The 25,142-nt window shown below is 38.9% G+C and overlaps 1 protein-coding gene across 1 annotated transcript; it reads left to right on the top strand.

The window, feature by feature from the left end:
- Positions 1 to 586: 586 nt before the first annotated feature.
- CBLL2 (Cbl proto-oncogene like 2) lies at positions 587 to 25,142 on the top strand. The gene is given in 5 exon segments (XM_054714908.1): positions 587 to 662; positions 19,325 to 19,762; positions 19,765 to 19,823; positions 19,825 to 20,024; positions 25,139 to 25,142. Coding segments are annotated over 5 exon segments (777 nt in total).

Genomic DNA, 25,142 nt, shown 5'->3' on the forward strand with positions numbered 1-25,142 from the left:
GGGACTATGGGGGAATGAGGGCAAGAAGTCTATAATTTCTTGCTATGGTTTATCTGATAGATTTTATAGACCATATAGACCAGAGGTGGGGAACCTTTTTCCTACCAGGTGCCATTTAGGTACTTACAACATCATTTGCGGGCCATACGAACTTATCAACTTAAAAATTAACCTGCTATATGTGGTCAAACATTTAATTAACTCACCCCTAATGCCTTGGCAGGGCCAGACCAAATGATTTCATGGGCCTTATACAGCCTGCAGGCTGAATGTTCCCCACCCTGATATAGAACTAGAGGTATTGGCTCTGCTTCAATTTATATGTATGATAAACATTTGAAGGAAGCTGATATTTCCCAATTAGGTTTTAGGTACGTATTTGCATGTTCCTCAAGTTCAGGTGCTTTCTTTATTAAGATCACACTAGCTGTTAAAGCAGATCATCTCAATGTCTTAATCCAATTGAAGTTTCGTTCTTGTTTTCATTACATACACAGTAGATATTAATGATCAGTGTGATTCTCTCTTCTAGTTGGTGATTTAGGGACCTACGTTCCTTTCATATTGTGGTTTCACCATTCTCGACATGATTGAATGCATGCTCACCTACAAGAAGCTGGTGGAGGAGAAGAGACCATGGGAAATACTAAGTAGAAGATTTGGTAGAGGCCTAGAAGTTCTCTACATCAATTCTGCTCATATTCCATTGGCCAAACCTACCACAGGAGAGGCTAGGGTATATGTCTAGCTGTGTGCCCCAAAAGAAGAGGAAATGGGTTTGGCTATCAGCTAGCAATCCCAGCTGTACCCTCTAAAGTGAAATATGAAGCAGTAACTTTGAGCTCTTAAGGATTTAGGAAATTGCTTTTGAGCACAGCACAATGAAAATGTAAAATGCAATTGGTAGCCTGCAGTTCATTCTGTAGGAGTCTTTTTAATTAACAGCTTAATTGGATAAATTAATCCCCTTTAGAATTGGAGATATGAAAATGAAAATAAGATACTCCCTGTGATCTGACAGTACCGTGTTTTAATAAACACACAAAAGTGAGCCAGGAAATGAGCACCACAAAAGCATTATTATCGTTTGTGATCAGTGAAAGAAAACCTGATCTATAATTTTTAATTATTTCTAAATGGTTTAGATACATGTCTCATTTGAATGTGTATTTTGTTTTGTTAATTGTCTCAATTAGGAAGATAACTGAATAGAAGATTCTGTAGCTATACCACGGGTTTACAATATATTCTAAAATTTTAAAATATACTCCATTGAGACAGTAAATAAAATAACTTAGGAAATAAAATTTTGCGCAATATCTTCTAGTATCTTTAGAGATTTTATGTGAAATTTATTTTTACTTCATTATGAGATGAGAAATTTTACTCATCATGTCTTGTTTTATGTTTTCTCTACTTGAAAGAAAAATTGCGGCTCAGAATCCAAGAAATGAAGATGTGTCCATGTCCAAGCCACCAAAGTACTGTTTGAAGTAATTCTGGCTTGAGACTCCACTGTACAGAGAAAGAACTAAGTGAGTAAATTAAAATCACCAGTGTAAAGTATACCTGAATCATTGATTATCATTTATGCTGCCAGTTGGGCTGAAATGTCTGCAGATGTTCTAGGCAAAAAGGGAAGTGTTTACCATTTAGAAGTATACTCTGTCAACTTCCAAACTGACTTAGAAGTCAGCAGAATCAGTTCCCTGGTAACAGTCACACAATCCTCACACTCCAGTGACATTTGATGAAGAAAAAACATAACCCAGAGCACATTTTCCCAAAATTGTCCAGATTTTTAGTTGGCATTTGTAAATTATTTTTTCTCCTAATAATGATCATGATAAAAATGACTCTCAGTTCTTTTTTTTTAAAATGTTTTATTGATTTTTTATAGAGAGGAAGGGAGAGGGACAGAGAGCTAGAAACATCGATGAGAGAGAAACATCGATCAGCTGCCTCCTGCACACCCCCTACTGGGGATGTGCCCGCAACCAAGGTACATGCCCCTGACCGGAATCGAACCTGGAACCTCTCAGTCCACAGGCCGATGCTCTATCCACTGAGCCACACCAGTTTCGGCATGACTCTCAGTTCTTGACACCCACCATGCCCTTGGCATTCTGCTAGTGTCTAGCATGCATTATAGCTTAATCTTCACAACAGTCTTGCAAATACTTACTGTGTTTTCACTTCACAGGTGAGGAATGCTTGCATGGCTTGCCAAGACCACATTAGTTATTGGAGGAGCCAAGAGTAAAGTTGATTTTGTCTGACTTCAAGGCTCTTTTGGGCATATGGGACAATATTCACGATCCTAATATTGACCTTGACCTTATTAGGATTTCAGGTTATGTTCCATAGACAGGAATCAGTTTAGAGGTATTTGTACTTGATGGTAGTTCCATATTGAGTCTTTCAGAAAGCGCCCCAGAACCTGTTCTTCACTGATGATGCTGGCCTCCATTTAGTGAGCATGTACCATGTGCCTGCAAGACATACACTAAATGCTATATTTAATCTAATTTAATCATTACAACAGCTCCAATATTATCCTGTTATCATTCCCATTTTATAAGTAAAGCAACCCAAGCTTGGAGGGGTCATTGGCTTGCCCATGATTATTTTGCTAGCAAACTGCTGGGCCAGATTTGAATCTAGTTTTATCCACGCACTCCCATAGGCAAATGTATAGTTGTGGTGACCCTAAGTCCTGAATTTCTGGGCTGAAATAACCCTCCAGCTCAGATGATTTACCTGTGTTCAGCCCCGTGATTGCCTGTGCTCTCTGTTGGGTCTTGTGAAACCAGAATGTCTCCAGGTCATCTTCTCCAGAGAATAAAACCTTTGCTATCTTGCCTGTAGGTAGCTGAGGTCCTGTGAGTTCAGTTACAGACTTTTCAGTAGTTGCCCTGTTTTTAACCTATTGTGCATACTGACATTCAGTGTTACTTAGAGCTTCCAAGGCCTGAGGCCTTCTGGTATTCTACAGGATACTTCAGCTTGCTTCTAGTAGGGGTCTTTTATTTTTGCCCGTGTGAGCTTATGTCCTTAAAAATATTTTTAGTATCTTTTTTGTTAGAAGGAGAATAGATTGATATCCGAGTAACTGAAAGCCTACATTTTGTTTTCTAATGGGAAAATATAATAAAAATTTGTGTTGAAGGAAGTGCTGCTATAGATATAGTTCTGTACTGAATTATCGCCCGTACCCAGCAATATCTGTAAGTAAAGAGTCTAAAGCTTCTTTTAAACTGCTGAATATTGGGACACTCTATTTTACACAGAATCCAATCTTATTTTTTCTTAGCTATTTTAATAAAACAAGCAAGAGTAAACATTTGGTATTATCCATTTCTCCTAACGACATATAATTTAGTCTTTGGAGAATACATTTAAGATGAAAGGAATGTACTAGTATCTCTGCCCACCTTCCAAAGTGGCCTAACATTTAGGAGAATGCTAGACTGGATTTGTTACAGATGCTCGGAGGAAATTTTTACTTGTCAACAAGGGCCAAGTTCCATCCTTGGAGATTCACATTTCAGCCCTCATTTGCACACATATGCAGGCTCCTGCACAGATTGAGTTTGAGTTAATGCACATAGCTTGTTGGGAAGAAATCAATCAAAAGCCTTTTTAAGCTTAAATGGTTCTTCAGGAACTGAAAGCTCAGTGCCTCAATTTTATTGAGAACATTGAATAAAAACCGTTTTAAAGCCTCCAGCATATTAAAACTACTCTACAAATGCTAGTAATGATGAAGGTACTCCCTCACCAGGTTCGGGTGTTATCTATGAAGTAATATTTATTACAGAATAAGAAAAAAGTAAATTGTCCTTTAACATATGCCTGTAACACATGAAGCAGACTGCTAGCAGTCATATTGCATTTTGATTAATCCGGGAGTTTGGTGACTTTAACCTCAAACTTCATAAACAATTCATAATAACAGCATCATCATTCCTGTTTCAAACACTTCAGTGATCTTCCCATTATATTTACAATAAAATTACAACTTACCCTAACCTGCAGGTCCTGCACCGTCATGTCTCCATTACTTCTTGCTAGTTACACTGATATTCTTTATGTTTCTCAGATTTACTAAGCTTTTTCCTATCCTCTCAGTCTCAGGACCTTTACTGCTTTGCCTGAAATGGTCTTTGCATGGTTTTCATATAACCCTATCGAAATTAGGACCATCCACTTTCTTAGTCTATCATCTCACCTAGCTTACATCTTCCTAGATCTAACCAGTTGCCAGTTCTCGTTTCTCTTGTCTTCTCTCTTTCTTGGCCCTTGTTGATAAGTAAAAATTTCTTCAGAGCATCTGTGACAAATCCACTCTAGCATTCTCCTAGATATATTCCTAGGCAACTTTGGAAGGTGGACAGAGATACATTACTTTCATCTCAAATGTATTCTCCAAAGACTAAGTTATATATCTTTAGGAGAAGTGGAAAATACCAAAGGTTCATGCATGTTTGCTTTATTATAATAGCTAAGAAAAGATAAGATTGGATTCTGCGTAAAATAAAAACTCCCAATTTGAGGTAGGGGCATCCCTAGGACTTTGAGGGATAGCAGGGAGGCTAGTGTAGCTGGATGACATCAGAATGAAAACTGGCATTCAGGTTGTTGATGGTCATGTAGACCATTGTAAGAACTCTTGTTTTCACTCTGTGAGATGGGAAGCCATTGGAGACTTTTGAGCAGAAAAGTGAAAAGATCTGACTCATGATTTCCAGGATGATTCTGGTTGTGGTAAGCCTGTGGACGAACCAGAGAAGAAGCAGGAAGACTAATTAGGAGGCTGTTGCAATCACTCAGGCGAGAGATGGCTGTGTCCAGGAATGTGGCAGGGGAGGTAATAAATGAACAATAATACATTTTAAGAAAAAACACAACAACTCCTACATAATCTCACTACTTTAAATTTCCAATTACTTCTATTGTATTTGTCTTTTTCCATGTTGCTCTCTGGATCCAGGCATAATTATACGGTATAATTTTAGTCAGAGTATAATATAATTTTGCATGATTTTTTTCATTCATTATTGGCATTCATCCATGGTGCTTTATAATAGTCCATTTAAATGGCAGAATAATCTTCTTTGGAAGATTTATTCAATCATTTTTATTGTTAGAAATTGATTAGTGAATTCATTTTTAATTATTGTAAATAACACAGAGATAGATATCTTAATGTGTACTTTTTCCCTTTCCTCTTGATTGTTTTCTTAGAATAAATATCAAAGGGTGAATTTATTTGATCAGAGGGGAATGATGTATGTGCTTTTGTGGCTTTTGAAATATAGTAACAAATTGCATTTTACAAAGTTGCATGTATGAGGATTTGTATATTGTTTTATAACACAACCAGTTCAGAAAAGGGTCTTACCCATAAAAAAGTTACAGTATATTGGGGAAATAGATATGTAAACCAACAACTGTAACAAAGGACACCATAAGAAGGTACCACATTTAGCAAAACCTGATCATCTTTCGGTGTTATTAACTTTATCTTTACTAATATTTTGCATCTATTGAATATATTAAAATGTGATTGGCTGCTAATTTTATTAATTAACTTTCTGGTTTTCACTTCACTTCCTGTAAGTTACCTGCACATCAATGCCTTTTGCTCATTAAGCTATTAAGATCTTGATTTTTTTCTTTTCAATTATATGATATTTTTATTACTTATTATTTGTAGTTATTTATTTTAATGGAGAATGGAGAACTTTATTGCTCCACTCCGATCCTCATCTTTGTACTTCTGTAACTAATGTTGCTCTTTTGTAAGGTAGTGGAGACAGGCAGAATGCTCTATTTCAGTGGTCGGCAAACTCATTAGTCAACAGAGCCACATATCAACAGTACAACGATTGAAATTTCTTTTGAGAGCCAAATTTTTTAAACTTAAACTATATAGGTAGGTACATTGTTATTAACTTAATTAGTGTACTCCTAAGCTGGCCTTTGCTAAAAACTCAAGGGGCCAAAGAGCCGCATGTGGCTTGTGAGCCACAGTTTGCTGACCACTGCTCTATTTCATATAATTTGCCTTGCTGGAATAAGCTTCATACAAAAGAGTATAGAAAATTAACACAAATTTAGGAAAAATAAAATGTCAAATGCGTATCAGGTAACTGAACAAGTATTTACTGAATCACTTTTTAGATATTATCTAGGACTGGGAATACAATGATGAATAAGAGTTGTAGCTCCCAATTATTTAATGATTTAAAAATTATTTAACAATTCATAAGGAAAAGTACATATGAAAATATTTTTATTACTTATTATTTGTAGTTATTTATTTTAATGGAGAATGGAGAACTTTATTGCTCCGCTCTGATCCTCATCTTTGTACTTCTGTAACTAATGTTGCTCTTTTGTAAGGTAGTGGAGACAGGCAGAATGCTCTATTTCATTCTGCAGTATAATGTATCGTAGAATAAAGGTGAACACAGGGTTCTTTGGGAACAGAACTGGATAAAAATATTTATAAAGGCAAGTAATGAAAAAAATTACAATTCTCTCAGCTGTGAAATCAAAATAATAATAATAAATGAATATGGAAGACAACTCAACAGGAAATTGGGCATATTACTTGAACTTGTTCACACAAAAGGATATCCAAATTTCCAACAAATCTATTAAAAGGTATTTAACTTTACTAGTCATTAAGGAAATGCAAACTAAAACTACAGTGTGATTTATTTATATACCCCTCTCTGTAGAATGGCTAAAATAGAAAAAAAAGAATTTAGATAAGCAGAACTCTTATATACTGCTGTTGTGATTATAAACAGGTACAGGCACTTTGGAAAGCTATTAGGCAATATCTTCTAAAGTTAAAAAATATACATGTATCCTATGACGCAGTAATTTTATTTCTAGGTATTAAGTTATTATCTTAATAGGTCAAAATGGTTGAATATTGGCAATTTCCTATTGTTCAATATGATGTACTCCCAATGGAAATGCAAACATGCTCACCAAAAGACATGTAGAAAAATGTCCATAGAAGCACTATTTATAATAGTTTAAAATGGGAAACTGTCCAGATGCCCAACAGTAAAGGAAATAATTGAACACTAGTCTACAAGGGCAAGAATGTACAAACTACAACTACACACATATGAGTGTTGCCAGTTCACAAACATAATACTGGATGAAAGACACCAGACATAAAAAGGACATACTTTATAATTCTGTTTATATGAAACATAAAAATATGCAAAACTAATGTATGCCATTAGAAATCAGGGCAATGGTTGCTTTTTGAAGGTAAGTGACTGCAAGGTCCCACAAGTGTGGCTTTTGAAGTACTGATACTATTAGGTTTCTAATCTGAATGTTACTTACATTAATGATTTGTATACTTTTATATATGTATATTTCACTATAAAGTTTTTAAAAAATATATTTTTATTGATTTCAGAGAAAAAGGGAGAGGGAGAGAGAGATAAAACATCAATGATGAGAGAGAATCATTAATTGGCTGCCTCCTGCATGCCCCATACTGGGGATCCAGCCTGCAACCCCAGCATGTGCCCTGACCAGGAATCGAACTGTGACCTCCAGGTTCATAGGTCTACACTCAACCCCAGAGCCACACTGGCCAGGCGTCACTATAAAGTTTTTTAAACAGTAAAATAAATACAAAAAAATCCACGTAAGTTCTGATTTCCCCCCCAAATAACTAATTTGATGCATTTTGAGGGAAATAATGAATATCATATTCTTCTAAAAATTTTTTTTCTACCCACTTTTTTTTTGAGCTCTTGCTTTGTTGGTACTCTTGGGTAACCCTGCATTTGTTGTAGGAATGTAGATAAGAGACTGGGTATGCTTCTTAGGATGAAAACTCAGTGACACATTTCATATGTGTTTCCAGTGGATAATCATGTAGATCATCTTATGCACTAGCATGCAAACTTCTTAATTTTCCAAATGAGCCAGTTGAGAGGGAAAAATGTAGTTTATCTGAGCAGCCCTGTGTTAGTGCCATTCTGAAAATAGAATAAAAGTGGTACCTATATACACTGTCATATACTGTAATACAAAAAAATCAATTTGTGCATGTGCATGGATGATTACATAGGTATAAAATATGCATACACATATATGGATAAATACACACACACACACACACACACACACACCCTTATATATATGAAACTTACACAACTATGTGATACCTGTGAGATTTTAGATATAGAGAGTGTCTAAGTATATAAAGAATAATATTTTTATTTTATTTTTTCTTTATTTTTAAGGTTATATTTGGGTGGGAGAGGTCCTGGAGAATATTTTCCTTACTTGAATTACCTTGTTGCATTTCCTTCCTTTCAATTTTGGTTTTTATAAATGGGAACACTGTATTAATCCATTCTAATTAAAAACCAGCCATGCAACCCTTCAGTTAAAGAAACAATTTTTAGACTGCGTAGGATATCATTTAGGCAGAAATTGGCTCTATGGCTTTTGGAATTATCAACACTGCAGTGCTCTGGTGACCACTGGGGCAACAGCTTTACTAGCTGATTTTATTCTAAAAATATCAGGAATTGGCCCAGAGCCTTTGCTCTGAAGAAGGATTCAGAGCTCTTCCATGGGGGCTTAACCAAGTTCGGAAATTTCTATTCCTACCATAAAACCGTAAAAGAAGTGTGTGTGTGTCGGGGAGGGTAGTTCTGGAAAGGGCAACAAGAAATAATCCAAGTTCACCTTCTACTTTCCACAGAACACCTCTTCGCCTTCCGGCTGCCAGAGGAGCTGTACTATTCTTAGCCATGTCCTGCAAAGGTAATTACACAAAACTCCTCTGAAACCCATTTCTGCATTTGTCTAAGAAATTCTTTTATCTTCTATAAATCTCCCATGCTCTAACTAAGCCCTTGGCTCCCCTTAGCTGACCCTTGGCCCGAGGGGAGAACAATCACGCTTCCTCTCTCGAACAGAGCCTTTTCTGTACCTGAAGATACTGTCTCGTCATCATCATGCCACCCTCTTTCCCCTTCTCTGGAATGAAAATGTTCATCTTTAGCTTTTTCCTTGTCCTCCCCCTTGTCATTTCTCTGATCTCTTTACTTTTAACTATTGCCAAAGACTTTGCAGAACTGGACCTAGTGCTATACAAAAAGCCTAGTTGATCTTGCTCTCCATCTGATGGGAAAAGGTAGAGTTAAACAGGGTGTGGGAAAACAACAGGGAGCCCAAACAGGTGCACAGCTGTGGAGAAAAGTCAAGTATAATTGAGCCATGGGACAGGACAAAACCAAGGTTCCCAGTCCAAGGTAACGTCCTCTAAAAACAAAGCTGAGTCCAAAGGCCTTGCTGGTCCAAAAGCCCAGGGAGAATCCAGCAGACTTGTTCAGTAGTGAGTCGGGGAACTGCAGCATTCAAATTCAAGTCTCACTGTCATAGGGTGGGGAAAAGTAGGCATCTTCCAGACAGCTGAATAATTGATTAGTAGTGAGTTTGGGATACTGTTCTGATTTCTTTTTCAGTCTAAGACAAAGTTCCTCATTAAACAAAGGCCTCAGACTGTCTGGTGGACCAGGACCAAACTTACAGGGATGTTGAATAAGTAGATGTGCCCCAGGCCAAATGGTTCCTCCCTAATTAGACCATGTGATAACCTTTTGGGCTTGAAAAACTTGGGAATCTTTTCCTCCTCTCCATTGCCTGCTGCCATTCAGACTGTGATATCTCCCTCATACTCATTGCAATATCTCCCTCATACTCATTCTTTTTGGCTTCTATTTCACAATCAGACCTGAACAATTTCAGCCCTAAATTGCTTCCTCATAGGACTTTCTGATTTCTGTCTCAGTTTACCAATCTACACTACACTCTGCTCAATTTTTTATATCTTTATTCAGTGATTTTTTAAATTGCCTATAGGATAAGTTACGGCCCTTATTAGTCCATCCAGGTCCCCCAACATTTGGCCCTAAACTGCTTTTCCCAACTGTATCTCCCAACTGTTTCCTTATATGACCCCTATATTGAGCCAAGTATATTGCCCTTGGAATACAACTGCTTCCCACATGAGTTTTTGTCTAGGTCATTCCTTTGGAAAGCCAGTCACTCTCCTCTCTGCCCATTTATGTTCGATCTTTAACGATGCAGATCCAGTCTTAGTTCATTGACGATCTCAGCCAGAAGTTCTCCATGTCCCCAGGACTCTCACAGCGCTTTCTGTCCATTTCCCTCACCCAACCCTGTACTATACCAGGCTGTTGTTGGCTTTCATATGTGTTTATTGACTTCCCTGTCTAGAGTTTTAAATGCTTTGATGGCAAAAGTGAGCTTTTAGCAGTGAAGATGTCACTCTAAACAGCTTAGCATTGTCCTGAAAGTACTAAATTTGCTGTGGATTCAGTATAGTTATAATGCTACAATGCAGAGAGTCTCAATATTTTTCAAAGATGAGGATCCCTTTGTTCCCTTTACACTGTCAAAAAATTTTTTTATCTCCCACGTGTTGTGATTCATTGATTGAAATTTTTTAAAAAACTGTAATGACCAGAAGCTTTTGTGAATTTGATAATGCTTTCCAATGAGGTTTTATTTCAATATAGCAGTACCCACCTATATTTGAAAATTAGTAGTGTTGTATTTGTAAGATGCTTTTATTTATTTGGTCTACAGATAATTCTTAGTGAGACTGTGGTTTTGCTGACCCTTGCAATAACATTCGCTCCCCATGTGTCCTGAAGCCCCTTAATTTGGGCACATTATCATCATCATCATTTCATAGGGCTGTTGTGAAGATTAAATGAGATACCATATATTAGATTCATAGCACAGTATTTGGTGTTTAAGTGATCTTGATCTTTCTTTCCCTTCCCATACCACCATCTGCTTATTTTGAAGATGAGAACCATCTGAGACCTTCTGGGCAATTCAATTTGCATGAGAGAGAGTTTGGGGCAGTTAATGTGAGGAGAGGTGGCATGTCTCTGAGAGGGAAGGTGAAAAGATGTTAAAGATCACCAAGAGCAGCAGTTCTCAAACATTTTACTCTCAGGATTCCTATACCCTCTTAAATATTGATGACCACAAAGAGCTGTTGTTTATATGGAGTATATCTATTGAGAAATTTAAAAAATATATTTCTATTATTTAATTTAAACATAAAAATAATAAATCTACACACTTTTATGAAAATACTAGAGGCCCGGTGCACAAAATTTGTGCATGGGAGGGGGCGTTCCCTCAGCCCAGCCTGCACCCTCTCCAATCTGGGACCCGTTGGGGGATCGGGCCTAAACCTGCAGTCGGACATCCCTCTCACAATCCTGCACCGCTGGCTCCTAATTGCTCACCTGCCTGCCTGCCTAATCGCCCCTCATTGCCCCCTCCCTGCTGGCCTGGTTGCTCCTAACTGTCCCCCCCCCCGCTGGCCTGGTCACCCCTTACTGCTGGCCTGGTTGCCCCTAACTGCCCTCCCTGCTGGCCTGGTCACCCCCAACAGCCCCCACTGCTGGTCTGGTTGCCTCCAACTTCACCCCTGTCGGCCTGGTCACCCCACGCAGCCTGCCTATTCAGTCGTTTGGCCATCCTTCACTAACCCCCCTGCCGGCCTGGTTGCCCCATGCATCCTGCTTGTTCAGTCGTTTGGTTGTCCCTCACTAACCCCTCTGCCAGTCTGGTTGTGGGCAGCCATCTTGTGAGGGCGTGAGGGTTAATTTGCATATTACCTCTTTATTATATAGGATATTTCCCCAAAGGAAAAAATTACTGAGAAGAGCAGCATTGTTGTAAAATTTTGCAAATATTTGTAATGTCTAGTTAAATATAAGACAGCCTGATTCTCATATCTGCTTCTGCATTCAATCTTTTGTGATATTTGGTTTTGGTGGAATAAAGGAGGAAAATTTAGGTTCTTATAGATTTGTTGGAGAAGGGAGGTTTATTTGAATAGTCTTTTAGATAATTGTGTATAGTCTTCTTTGAAACTAAACCCAAACTCAACAAGTGATAATTTTTTAAAGGTTATTTGCAATATGGAATCTGAAGCATATTAATGAAGCTTTCATATTCTGTTACATTAAAATTCATTGTTGTCTTGATTTTAAATGGGTCTTTTAATCATGCATGATTTTATAACATCAACCATTGGAAAATATTGGTTCACTGAGTTATGAAGAACTTCTAAATGTTGACATATTTCATCATACAATTAAAAAATACATTCATTATTAATCACCACTGATCTCATCATATAAGTACTGTCAGGATCATGGTGACAGATGCATGATTTTCAAAATTCTAATTTTCATTCAAAAGCTTGAATTTTATAATTGGCAATAAATATTGTCAGTTGTTTTCCTTGAAGTGACAGGCTAACTTTGTTCATTTTTGAGAAAATTTCTGCCAAATACCCAGGGTTGAATAGCCATAGTTTGTCACTTGCTCTCTCAAGTGAAAATAGTGTTCCACGAAACAAGCAGATAGTTCACCTTCCAACTCAAATGGCACCATAAATGCTTTCCTTGCGCCGGCCATTGTCCTTCGGTGTGCAGCAAAAGTGCTTTATGAGTACTTTCTATGTTGTCACACAAACGATGAAAAAGATGAGGACTCAAGGGTTTAGGTTTAATAAGTTAATAACTTTTAGAGTTTCATCAAGGACATTCTTAAATGAAACTGGTATTTTCTTTTTACTGTGTGGCAGTAAAAAATACAGTGATGACTGGTATAGTTTGGTACCATTGCCTTGCTTAGTGCTAAGATGGCAGCAGTACTACCCACCATTGCTTTTGTAACATCATTGCAAATGTCAAAGAGCAAATAAAATCATACTATTATTATAGAAGTAGTTTTGACCTGAAGGACCCTCAGAAAGAACCTTGGGAATCCCTAGGGGTCTGTGGACCACATTTTGAGAACCACTGCTCTAAACTTTTGCAAAGGGCCAGCCCTGCTTGGATGTAAAATATAGCTACTGGCACATTTGGGAGGACAGCCAAGGTCTTTTTCAAACAGGGCAATTTGCCTTACTTTTTGGACCAGAGATGGACTTTTTATTTCTTTGCAAAACTGAAGGCATCTGGCTTGGGAGCACAATTATTCTCCACTCACCTTTAAACTGCCTCAGCTATTACTAAGTCTCTGGCAGTGATATGTTGATTATGTGAATTTAAAGCCCACAGGAGCCAGAAGAATGACAGATCAGATTCCCTTAAATGAGAAATAAAATCCAGGAGCCTGGCAGAGGGACATACGGCTCTCGCTCCCGCTGACCTTTGGTGTCACTCTGGTAGAATGACTGCGTCTGGGCCAGATGGCAACGTGGCTTAAACGGAGATGTCTCATCCTGTTTCCCAGCATTAATTTTGCACGTTGATCTTCATTGTGCAGTCCATAATTCTTCATCGCCAACCTCATTTAGATTTTTTTTGAAGCAGTCGAAATCAAACAGATTTCCATGAATCCAAGCAATTTCAAAAGATCCAATTTCTTCTAAATCTCCAAACCCAAATATTTTGATATCCAGTCACTGTTATAGGCTGACACTGAATCTTTTGTCAATCCAATGTAAGTCTAGCAACTTTTAAGAGAATGATATTGAAGGACAGAATTGCTATGTCCTAAAGGAGGTGGCTGAATGGAAGCCCATTTAACTTTTTGTTTAAAAGCACTAAATAGGAATCAATTTGTAATGGCAGCTTTTCAAGTATAGCAAGATAGCTTCTTAAATCTGATGGGGATAAATGGAAGGTCAGTACCCTTTATTTTATCAACAATTTCACCAAATAATATTTATTAAGGGCTTTCAGGTCAGGCTTCTCAGCTATAAACAAGCACACACTTTAAGCAGAGCTATTGCAAGTGCTGAACCAGAGCAGCTCTTGGGTGTGGGGTGTCTAGACTATAAGTTAACCCTTTGCACTCGCTTGCTTTTTTCTCGATTCCTTTATTCTACTCGGGATTTAATTTTTTAAATACCCCAGATTTTACAAAGCACGGCAGTAGAATAAAAAACCGGAGTTTCTTTTCATACAAACTTATTTATTTGGATTTTTTTATATTTCAAATTATTGATACATTCAATACAATTCGACATACGAGCTGCTACTGATGCTAACCGTGTCGAGTCACACTTGACATCCGAGTGCAAAAGGTGAACATCACTTGTCTGTAGTGAAGAATGCTTTCATGACGCAAAGGCTGAACTTAGAATTTATTACAAAATAATTTGAAGTAGACCCAATGAGCAGCAAAAGCAAATTTAGCCAACTAGGAAATAAAGCTGGCTTTCTTTTCCTCAGGGTCAGGTGTAAGGACATTTTGTCACATGAGAAATGTCTCAATTTAGACAGAAAAACACTGGTTCTGGGAAAGAAAAGAAGTATGGACATTATATTTGACAGACTTTCCCCTTTTGTATTCATGGTCTTTGAATTATATGCACATCCATTAAAAAAATACTGAACCCTCATAAACTGCCCGGCAAACAAGTAATAGTAATTGTAAAACAGGAATGTTTGCGTATGTCTTAATGCTATGTTTTAGTTTTTGCTCAGAATTTTGACTTGCTGGTTATAATAGTAGAACATCCATACTTTGGTAAGAACCACTTTGGTTTATTAAAAAAAATACAGCTTTTTTATTTAATAAAATATATATTTTATTGCTCTTTTACAGAGAGGAAGGGGGAGGGATAGAGAGTTAGAAACATTGATGAGAGAGAAACATCGACCAGCTGCCTCCTGCACACCTCCCACTGGGGATGTGCCCGCAACCAAGGTACATGCCTTTGACTGGAATCGAACCTGGGACCTTCCAGCCTGCAGGCCGACGCTCTATCCACTGAGCCAAACCGGTTAGAGCGATACAGCTTTTTTTTAAAGCCAACAAGATTTCACATTAATGAAATTTAAATCGACATGTAATAGGAGGCCTGGCTTAAGAGAATAAAGTGTGATGGCTGTAGAGTTTAGGTAGGTTAGGTGGAGACTCCATGAGATGGGCCCGTGAGGAATGCATTTGCATAGGGGATGCAGTTGCCTTCTGAGAGTGAATGGTCCTAAAAGAAGGTAGCATTGCTGGAATACTGAAAAGGCTCAAGAAATAGAGGAGGTGTCAGAGGTGAATGGCATTAAATATTCAAGTTTAAACCACCCACCATCAGTTTGTACTGCCTGAGTCTTTGTCAGGGGCAATAGTTAAGAGCAAGTAAATATTAAAAGAGTGATTTCAGCAAACTCTCTTTAACACACTGGAAATGCTGAGTCTGAAGTGCTTTGTAGTCCATGTAATAGAGTGAAAGGAAAGAGGGAAAGGAAGCCCATTGTTCTTCTTGGACTCAGCAGCACCTCCAGTGAGTATTGTTTCTTTCCTGGGGCAGCAGTGACTTTGGGCATTTGTGGGTACTGGTGCCTGTGGTAACTCTCATGGCATTATTGTGCTTTTGCCATTGGTGTAGCCAAGAATCAACAGCCCAACAAGCCAGACCAGAGAAAAGTAAATCAACATAATTTCCTGTCATCATGCGGAACAATAATGGGACTGTGGATAGTTTTCTGTGCCTATCTATCTATCTATCTTTCTATCTATCTATCATCTATCTATCTATCTATCTATCTATCTATCTATCTATCTATCTGCCTAAGTGACCAAACGACCAGTTCACTGGTTGCTATGATGCACACTGACCACCAGGGGGAAGATGCTCAACACAGGAGCTGCCCCCTGGTAGTCAGTGCACTCCCACAGCCAACTTCCCATGGCTGGCCTGGCTGGCCAACTTCCCATGGTCCCTCCCCTGACCAGCCAACCTCCCGTGGTCCCTTCCCCCAGCCGGCCACCCCCTGCCCCCCATTGGCCCCGATCACCGGCCAGGCCGAGGGACCCCACCTGTGCATGAATTCGTGCACTGGGCCTCTAGTGTTAAATAATTCTAATAAGCAAAACTTAGTGATTTTTTCCAGGAAATACTTTTTCCTAAAAGATAAAATCATGAGCCAAAGAAAAGAGTTTACTTAACAAGAATAACCTGGTCCCCGTTAATACTCACTTCAGTATTCTCACCTCCTTGTGCCTACCAATCTATAGCTGTCATGTTATAAAATCTGCCCAATTAACCTTTAAAGACCTGCCCTGAAATCAGCCAGCCCAGTCCCTGATATTCTAGCCTGCTATCATCCTTCTTCTAAGACACTATTTAGATTCTGTTAAGGCAGTGTTTTCCTATACTGCAGTTAAGTCTTAAAAACTTTCTTTGATTGATCAGTGATTTCCCCCCTGGTGTTTTCTGGGGATATTTGACAGTTGACATAGCCAAAAAGGTGAATGTCTTCAGGAGAGACCCCTCTGAGGTAGGGGTGTAGCCAAGTGATTATTTTTGAGGTCCTGTTTCTACCTGCAGGAATGTGAAACCTGAGGAAATTTGGCCTAAATTCCCATCATCATTCTTTAAGCAAGGATACCAAATGTCTAGCCCTGTGAAATTACCATTTTCACACGACTCTTCCTTTGTAAGATAAATATGGTACTCCTTTCCTCCAGACAAAGATGATTTTAAATTAATTGTATCATGACAAAATCTTAAAGATGTGTGTGCATATATATATATATATATATATATATATATATCTATGTACATATATACACACATACATATATGTGTACATATACACATTCTCACACATGCACACGTATACCATCAAGAGATTTAAGGCAGTTTACATAAATGCAGTCAGAGAAAAATCAGGATATCCCAGAAGGCAATGCTCTGTGGGACCTGCTGGGAAGTTATTCTTTTTTTTTAAATTTAATAAATCTTTATTGTTCAGATTATTACAATTGTTTCTCCTTTTCCCCCCCATAGCTCCCCTCCACCCAGTTCCTACCCGACCCTCTGCCCTTACCTCCCTCCCCCTGTCCTCATCCATAGGTGTATGATTTTTGTCCAGTCTCTTCCCATACTCCCCACACAGACACCCCTTTCCCCCTGAGAATTATCAATCCACTCCCATTCTATGCCTCTGATTCTAATAAGTTTATCAGTTTATTCTGTTCCTCAGATTTTTAATTCACTTGACTTTTAGATTCACTTGTTGATAGATATGTATTTGTTGTTCATAATTTTTATCTTTCTTCTTCTTTTTCCTCTTTTTAAGGAATACCTTTCAGCATTTCATATAATGCTGGTGTGGTGGTGATGAACTCCTTTAGCTTTTTCTTATCTGTGAAGCTCTTTATCTGACCTTCCATTCTGAATGATAACTTTGCTGGGTAGAGTAGTCTTGGTTGTAGGTTCTTGCTATTCATCACTTTGAATATTTCTTGCCACTCCCATCTGGCCTGAATGGTTTCTGTTAAGAAATCAGCTGACAATCATATGGGTGCTCCCTTGTAGGTAATTAACTGTTTTTTTCTTGCTGCTTTTAATATTCTCTCTTTGTCTTTTGCTCTTGGCATTTTAATTATGATGTGTCTTGGTGTGGTCCTCTTTGGATTCCTTTTGTTTGGGGTTCTATGCGCTTCCTGGACTTGTAAGTCTATTTCTTTCACCAGGTGGGGGAAGTTTTCAGTCATTATTTCTTCAAATAGGTTTTCAGTATCTTGCTCTCTCTCTTCTTCTGGCACCCCCATAATTCTGATGTTGGTACGCTTGAAGTTGTCCCAGAGGCTTCTTACACTACCTTCAACTTTTTGGATTCTTTTTCTTTTTGCTTTTCTGGTTGAGTGTTTTTTGCTTCTTTGTATTTCAAATCTTTGACTTGATTCTTGTGTTCCTCTAGTCTGCTGTTGGGTCTCTGTATAATATTTTTTATTTCAGTCAGTTTATGTTTAATTTCTAGTTGGTCCTTTTTCATATCCTCGAGCATCTCACTAAATTTATTGGCCTTTTCTAGGAAATTCTTGAAAAACCTTATAACCGTGGTTTTGAATTCTATATCCAGTCGTTTGTTTTCCTCCATTTCTTCCATTTGTGTTCTGTTTCTTTGTCTCCGCATTTTCGCTGCTTCCCTGAGTTGGTAGGGTAGCTTTGTGTGCTAGGTTTCCTGTGTGGCCCAGTTGGTCGGCCTCCCCAGTTACCTGAGGTGGACACTCTTGGTGCACCCCTTTGTGGACTGTGTGTACAGCCTTATTGTAGTTAAGCCTTGATTGTTGTTGGTATCACTGGGAGGAATTGACCTCCAGGCCAATTGCCTGTGAGTATCAGCTGTGTCTATGCCGGGAGACCTTCTGTACTGGAGACAGCCTTATGGGACCAGACTTGCAAAATTGCAAAAGCCTCTGTGCTCAGCTTGGAAGGGGCGGAGTCTCAGGGCTGAGCAGACAGTCTTGACTTCCCGTCAGCCCTGCCCTTGCGCATGCGCCTCCAGACCTCTGCCTTCCGCGGCTCCCCTGAGTTTTCACCTGACAGTCCAAATTCCCACCCCATAGGAGCGTGGGTCCCCAGGGGTTTTCCCGGAACTGAGGTTCAGTGCAGTCGGAACTGGGGTTCAGTAACGGGTTCAGTGCAGTCAGGAGCTTCCGACTCCCTTCCGCCAGGGAAAGCCTGCGGCAACCTCCGCAGTCAGTCTTCTCTGCGTGCACTTGTATGCGCACGCCTCCAGACCCCTGCCTGCAGCGGCTTCCCCAAGTCTCCGAGTCTCCATGTGCCTTTCTCTCTACCTGACAGTGCAGACTCCCCCCATATGAGCCTGGGTCCATGGGGTTTCGGCTGGAACTGGGGTTCAGTGCAGTTGGAACTGGGGTTCAGTGCAGTCGGGGGCTTCCTTCCCCCTCCCGCCAGAGAAAGCCAGGCAGGCACTCAGCCGCCCTTCCTCTCTGCGCATGTGTCTCTGTACCTCAGCCCTTTGCAGCTCCTCTGATTCTCTGTGAGCTTTTCTCTTTCCTTCTAGTTGTAGAATTTCCACTCAGCCAGCTTTCCTGTGGTTCTGGATGGTGTCCATTCTGTCTTTTAGTTGTAGTTTTGAAATTGTTGTGCAAGGCAGCAGTTTAGGTGCTTACCTATGCCGCCATCTTGGTTTCTCCAAAGTTATTCTTTTGGCTGTGCCCTACTTCCCCATTCCCATTGGTCCCTTTCCCAGTTAAAGACCACTTTCTCTTATGGCACAGGAAGAGGAGCCTTTGCAACCTCAACACTGAAGCTTCTTTTCTCCTTGTCCAAACTATGCCTGACTCCCTCACCAGAGTGGTGTGATAGGCCAGGGGAGAGGAAGAAAGCCCTCGGAGGTTATAGCTACACAGGTTGGGAGTGGGATCTTATCTAACCTCTGTCTCCTGGGCTCCATAGATTATGCCAATGTGGATCCCACAGACGCTGATAATTGATTACCAGATGCTGAGAGTTCTGGATCCTTGTGTGGCCTTGATGTTTGAAGGACTCCTTTAAAGTTCATTTTCAAGCAGGTGAACAAAGGCAGATTTATGTGCCAAACTCTAAGGACTATGAATAGGAGGCCTGCTGGTGAAGAATTTGCATATAACAAAGAAAGGTCTGACTGTAATGGAGGTGAACTGTTGAGAAAACAGAAAAATTTTCCTGAATGCCTTTGGGAAGACTTTAAGGTAAACATCATAGGTGAAAGGGATGATTCACCAGTTAATTTCTGTGACAAATTTGATTTTCCTATTAAAATCTGTGGGCACATGATTCCATGCAAGCATGCTTTTGGCTATGACTGTGCTAACTTATGCAAAACAAACAAAGAAACAAACAAACTAAATCCCCCCAAAGATGGAGATGTGTCCAGGCCGCAGTGTTCCTGTGCTGTGAATTGAGGAGCATGCACAGTTCTATCTTCACTTGTAGCACTGTCCAAGGATGCAAGAGAACATGTTTTTTCTCCAAGAGACTTATAAGCTCATATCAACCACTGCCATAAGAAAACCGAAAAACTTGTTACTTGTGCTCCGCTGGAAAAAGTTCATCCTTGTATTTCCTCACCAACAGCTGATACCCCTGTAATGCTGCTGGTCAAGGACCACGTGACCCACATTCCACCAGAGCAGTACACCATGCTGTCCGCACCTCCTAGGCCAGCGGTCGCCAACCTTTTGGACCTCACAGACCACCAGTGGTCTGCGGGCCACCGGTTGGCAACCACTGTCCTAGGCAATGTATACGACACAAGCACAATGATCAGCTACCTCCACCCATGACTTCAGATCCATTACCAGTAACTTTCCCCCTGGATATGTTATTGCTCAGGTGCCACCTTATATGAACTCTTCTCCTTCAGGATCTCTTCTATCTCAAAATGGTGGTTCACTTGCTTGAAAATGAGCTTTAAACCATCACAATCCTAACTTTTTACCCCACTTCACTGAAGAACAAGAAACTCTGGGCCCTCCCTTTACACAACCAGATGAAACAAATCCTGGTATATGGCCTGCCGTATAGCAAAAGGATTTTTACCTCCACCAACGCAAGGTCTACTTTCCTCAACCTCACTTCCTGGATCATATTGTTCAGATCGGACAAGATACTGTACAGACCATATTAACAAGGGAACTGAAGAGATGAGGAGGAAAAAAGCATTAAATGTAGTAATTAAACTTTGACTTACTAGGAAGGAAAATCACTTCTTATAGAGATAGCTATAACACCAATGACTTTAGGATTTATTTCAAGTTCTATACTGTAATGGGCTGTGTTTTAACAACTTTGTTACTTTAGTGTGGTAAAATGACCTAGAGGACCTTTTGTAATATGAGTTCCTGAAATAAATTTACATTATTTCTCTTTCAAAAGTATTGTTTTTGTTTTGGGGTTTGTTTGTTTGTTTTTGGTGATATGTTCTGTTACCTTTTGTAGGATTAAATTTCAGTATGGTTGTAAAGATGCTATTTTTATATAAACTTAAGCACAGTCACATACTATCTTTTTTTTTAAAAAAAAACATCTTTTGCCACTAACTTTTCAAAGTATAATATAAGTAGCAATCTAGAATATACTGTAAGGCAGACAGCTAAATGGTAGAGAATTATTTCACATTTTAGGCACTGCAATTTTGAGTATAATAAGTATATAATGCATTTCACTTGGATGCCTTTTCATTTTTAGGCAGCTCCAGAAGCACAAAAATACATCGGAATTCCAACACTGCGATAGATTTATGTTTGTAATGTTAAAAGGCACTCCTAAATCATTTGGAAAGATATGGCCAATGTAATTGACTTTGTAGGCTCCAGCTGGTGGGGATGCTGTTACAGTACTTGTTAGTACATTTTTTTCAGAATGGTTGGAGTCACATAATGTACCATATTTATTAGTCTTAAGTAACATTATATTTTAGCACTGTTTAAATGGTGTCATTTAGATGAAGCATGTGCTACTCCAGCCATTGTCTTCAACTAAATACTTAGGGCTGAATAGACTTTAGTATAATTCCTTATTTCATGGTAGAGTTTGGTCCTTTTCTTACGGTTTCTTGCTTATTGGGTTTTAAATTACAATTTAAGTGCCATGGAGGAATTTGAATAATTTATTAATGATAGGCATTCTTATAGTCACAGACCCACATTTGCTTGGTTTCATTACTGTGTGATAAGAGTTTTTCCTCTTACTTGAAGTAAAAGAAGCTATTAATTTCTTTCCTATTCCTTTTATTGGTAAAGGATTCTAAACTTGAAACATATTAGCATGAAGTTAACAGTGAAGAATACTGGATAACTTTCTATTGTAGAAAAGTAATGACTAAATTACATAAATTTCACTGCTTTATAAGGTGCTTTATAATCAGCTTTTGCATTATAAGGACTTCTTATATTCCTGCTAAGATGACCATTTACACTTTATACAGAATTCATATGTATAAATTGACATTCTTAGGATATTATTATAAATCATTTGAATAAACAACCATGAAGTATTTCCTCCCCTAAATGGTACATAATAAAAACATGAAATGTATAGTATGTGGATAAATTTATTAGTTTATAGTATATAAATTTAGAATATATTTATTTTTGGGAAAGGATGAACTCATTGCTAATTTATCATTTTTATCTTGTGGGATACAGGCAAAATAAATTATTATTTTGGCTGAATAATGGCAATGTATCTCTGAGCTTAGAGCTGAAGTTAGAAATATTATAAATGGACATTTTAATCTTTACCACTCTGAAATAACAAATACACTTTTTTTTAAAAAAGTAAGTGATTTTTTCACACCTAGCATTCTGAGAGTCCAGTGTTAATTCAATATTTCTGGTGAGAAAGCCTTGTTATTAGAAGCACAGAGGGCAATAGTGTGAAATATTGGTGGTAAATGCTTCTATTATATTATTGTAGGTATTTTGATTGGTATAAACTGGATTATCTTTTTTGCCTGAGGTTAGGGGCTGCTAAAATATTACTGTTAAGATTGTTAAGATACAATATCATTCCATGTTTCCAAAATCACTTTAAGTCTTTTCATTATCTATGCAGAGCTCTCCTACTTTTATTGAAATCCACTAGGGTTGAATGTGGTATGAAACCATTTAGACATTGTATTGGACCAAAAAATGAGTATCATGATAAAATTTCACTTGTTATAAAGACAGACTTTAAAACTTGATTTCATTTAGGTTTAGAAAATGTATGTTATGCAGCAAAGCAGATCAGATAAATATGTTGTAGTGACAAAATTTTTATTTTTATCTTTTAAATAATACTTTATTTTTAAACGTATTACATATGTCCCTTTCTTTTCCCCCATTGACCCCCCTCTATCCCCCCCGCCAGGCCCTCACTGCCCCATTGTCTGTGTCCATGGGCCATGCATATATGCATACAAGGTCCTTGGTTGATTACCTCCCACCCACTCACCCACCCTCCCCTGCCTTCCCTCCGAGATTCCGCACTCTGCTCTGTTCTTCCATATCTATGGGTCCACTCTATTCATCAGTTTATTTTGTTACTTAGATTCTACACGTGAGTGAGATCATGTGATACTTGTCTTTCTCTGACTGACTTATTTCACTTAGCATGATACTGTCCAGGTCCCTCCATGCTGTGACAAAATTTTTAAATGGCATTAGGAGTAAACTCATCCAGTTATTCTTTGAATAGCTGTAGTGTGCAGAAAGATAATAAAATTAATGTTAATTTTTTAAAATTAATTTCAGAGAGAGGAAGGGAAAGGGAGAGAGAGATAGAAACATCAATGATGAGAGAAAATCATCAATCTGCTGCCTCCTGCATTCCTCCTACTGGGGATTGAGCCAGCAACTGGGCATGTGCCCTGATGGAATCAAACCATGACATCCTGGTTCATGGGTCAATGCTGAACCATTGAGCCACTCCAGCTGGGCTAATGTTAATGTTTCTTAAAGGAAAAAAAAAATAATATGAACCCTTCCTTTTGTCAGAAAAGAATTTGAAGCTATCCTATATAATAAAGAGCTAATATGCTAATTAGACCAAACAGCAGAATGACCATCTGGACGACCTTCCAGATGAAGCTGGGGAATGGGAGGGCAGGCCGAGGTTGCGAGGGGCTGTGAGGGCTGACTGTGACTGCAAGGGCCAAGCCCCTTGCAAGAATTTCGTGCATCAGGTCTCTAGTTATGAACGTAAGTCTAAATTAAATGTATATACAGTGCATTATATTATTCTGAAGGTTGCTGAAATGGCATTTTAATTCTTCAAAACTATAAAATGGATGCATACATACTGAAAAAAAGTATAAGAAATAAAAATCATGGAAAATAATAATGAAGGTAGAATAAATAATAAAATCAAGCCTAAATTAAAGTTGGAACCAAAAAAATTTAAACCAGAAGGTCCTGCACCATTGTTAATGTTGGATGAAATGTGGTTAAAGCAAAGAAGCAAGTCAAAATATTCACATTTCACAGAGAGCATAAGTCTGATACTGAACTAAAGTCCTTTTGTGGGTGCTCATAAAATGGACACTGTGTAAATCTGACAGCAAGAGAGAATCTCCTGGAGAGTCAGCTAAAATAGCATCATTTGCCTTATTCTTACAAGATTCCGATTCAGTAAGTTTGGGGGATGGGTGGGGTTTAGTAATCTGCCCTTTCAGTAAGTATCCTAGGTGATTTGGAAGCAGCTGTCTGACAGATTTAGTCACTAGTCACCCAGTCTCCATTCTCAGGGGTCTATCATCTTTTGTGTATGCAGCAACCAAGGTAATCATTTGAGAATGGAAACTGGCCCTCAAATGGTTTTGCCCCGGACTTCAGTATCAATTTCTTTTTCGTGACTTTTGTGTACAATTAGTCTCCTGGTGAATTTTCCACACTCATGGCCTCTATTCTTTCCTCACTCCCTCTATTCTAGCCATACAGCCCTTTCTTTGATTCTCAGACCACCAAGCTCATTCCTGCTTCTGCATTTTGCACTTGCTATTTTTTTCCTGCTTGGACCATCTTCCCACAGATCTTCACTTCATGTCTCTGTTCAAATGCCTTTCTTGCCACCCTATGGAAAATACCACTATCCCCTCCTTCCCTCTGTATCTCTAATTCTGCTTAATTTTTCTTCATGGCACTAGTACTACCAGTTATATAACTTACTATAGGCCCGATGCATGAAATTCGTGCACGGGGTGGGGGGGGTCCCTCAGCCTGGCCTGCACCCTCTCCAATCTGGGATCCTTCTCAATCTGGGACCACTGGCTCCTAACCACTCACCTGCCTGCCTGCCTGATCGCCCCTAACCACCTCTGCCTGCCTGATCACCGCCTAACTGCTCCCCTGCCGGCTTGATTGCCCCCAACTGCTCTCCCCTGCCTGCCTGATTGCCCCCTAACTGCTTGCTCCCCCATGCCAGCCTGATCTCGCCCCTAATTGCTTGCTCCTCTGCCGGCCTGATCACCCCTAACTGCCTCTGCCTTGGCCCCTGGCCACTGTGGCTTTGTCCAGAAGGAAGTTGGACATCTGGAAGATGTCCGGTCAACCCAGTGTAATTAGCATATTACCCTTTTATTAGTATAGATTGCTTTCTTAGTTTTATTTCCTCTACAAGAATGCCATTTTCAAGATAGGTGGGTTTTTGTATTGGTCCATAAAAGAAAGACAAAGAGTGTTACATAATTATAAAATATTTTAATTTTGTTTTTTGCTCTTTGCTTCATTTTATATCTTCTTTTGCCCCAGGTGAAAATTTGGGCTATCTCATGACTTTTGTCTACTCTTTTAGATGA

The sequence above is a fragment of the Eptesicus fuscus genome, chromosome 1 (genome assembly GCF_027574615.1).
Source record: "Eptesicus fuscus isolate TK198812 chromosome 1, DD_ASM_mEF_20220401, whole genome shotgun sequence".
Lineage (NCBI taxonomy): Eukaryota > Metazoa > Chordata > Mammalia > Chiroptera > Vespertilionidae > Eptesicus > Eptesicus fuscus.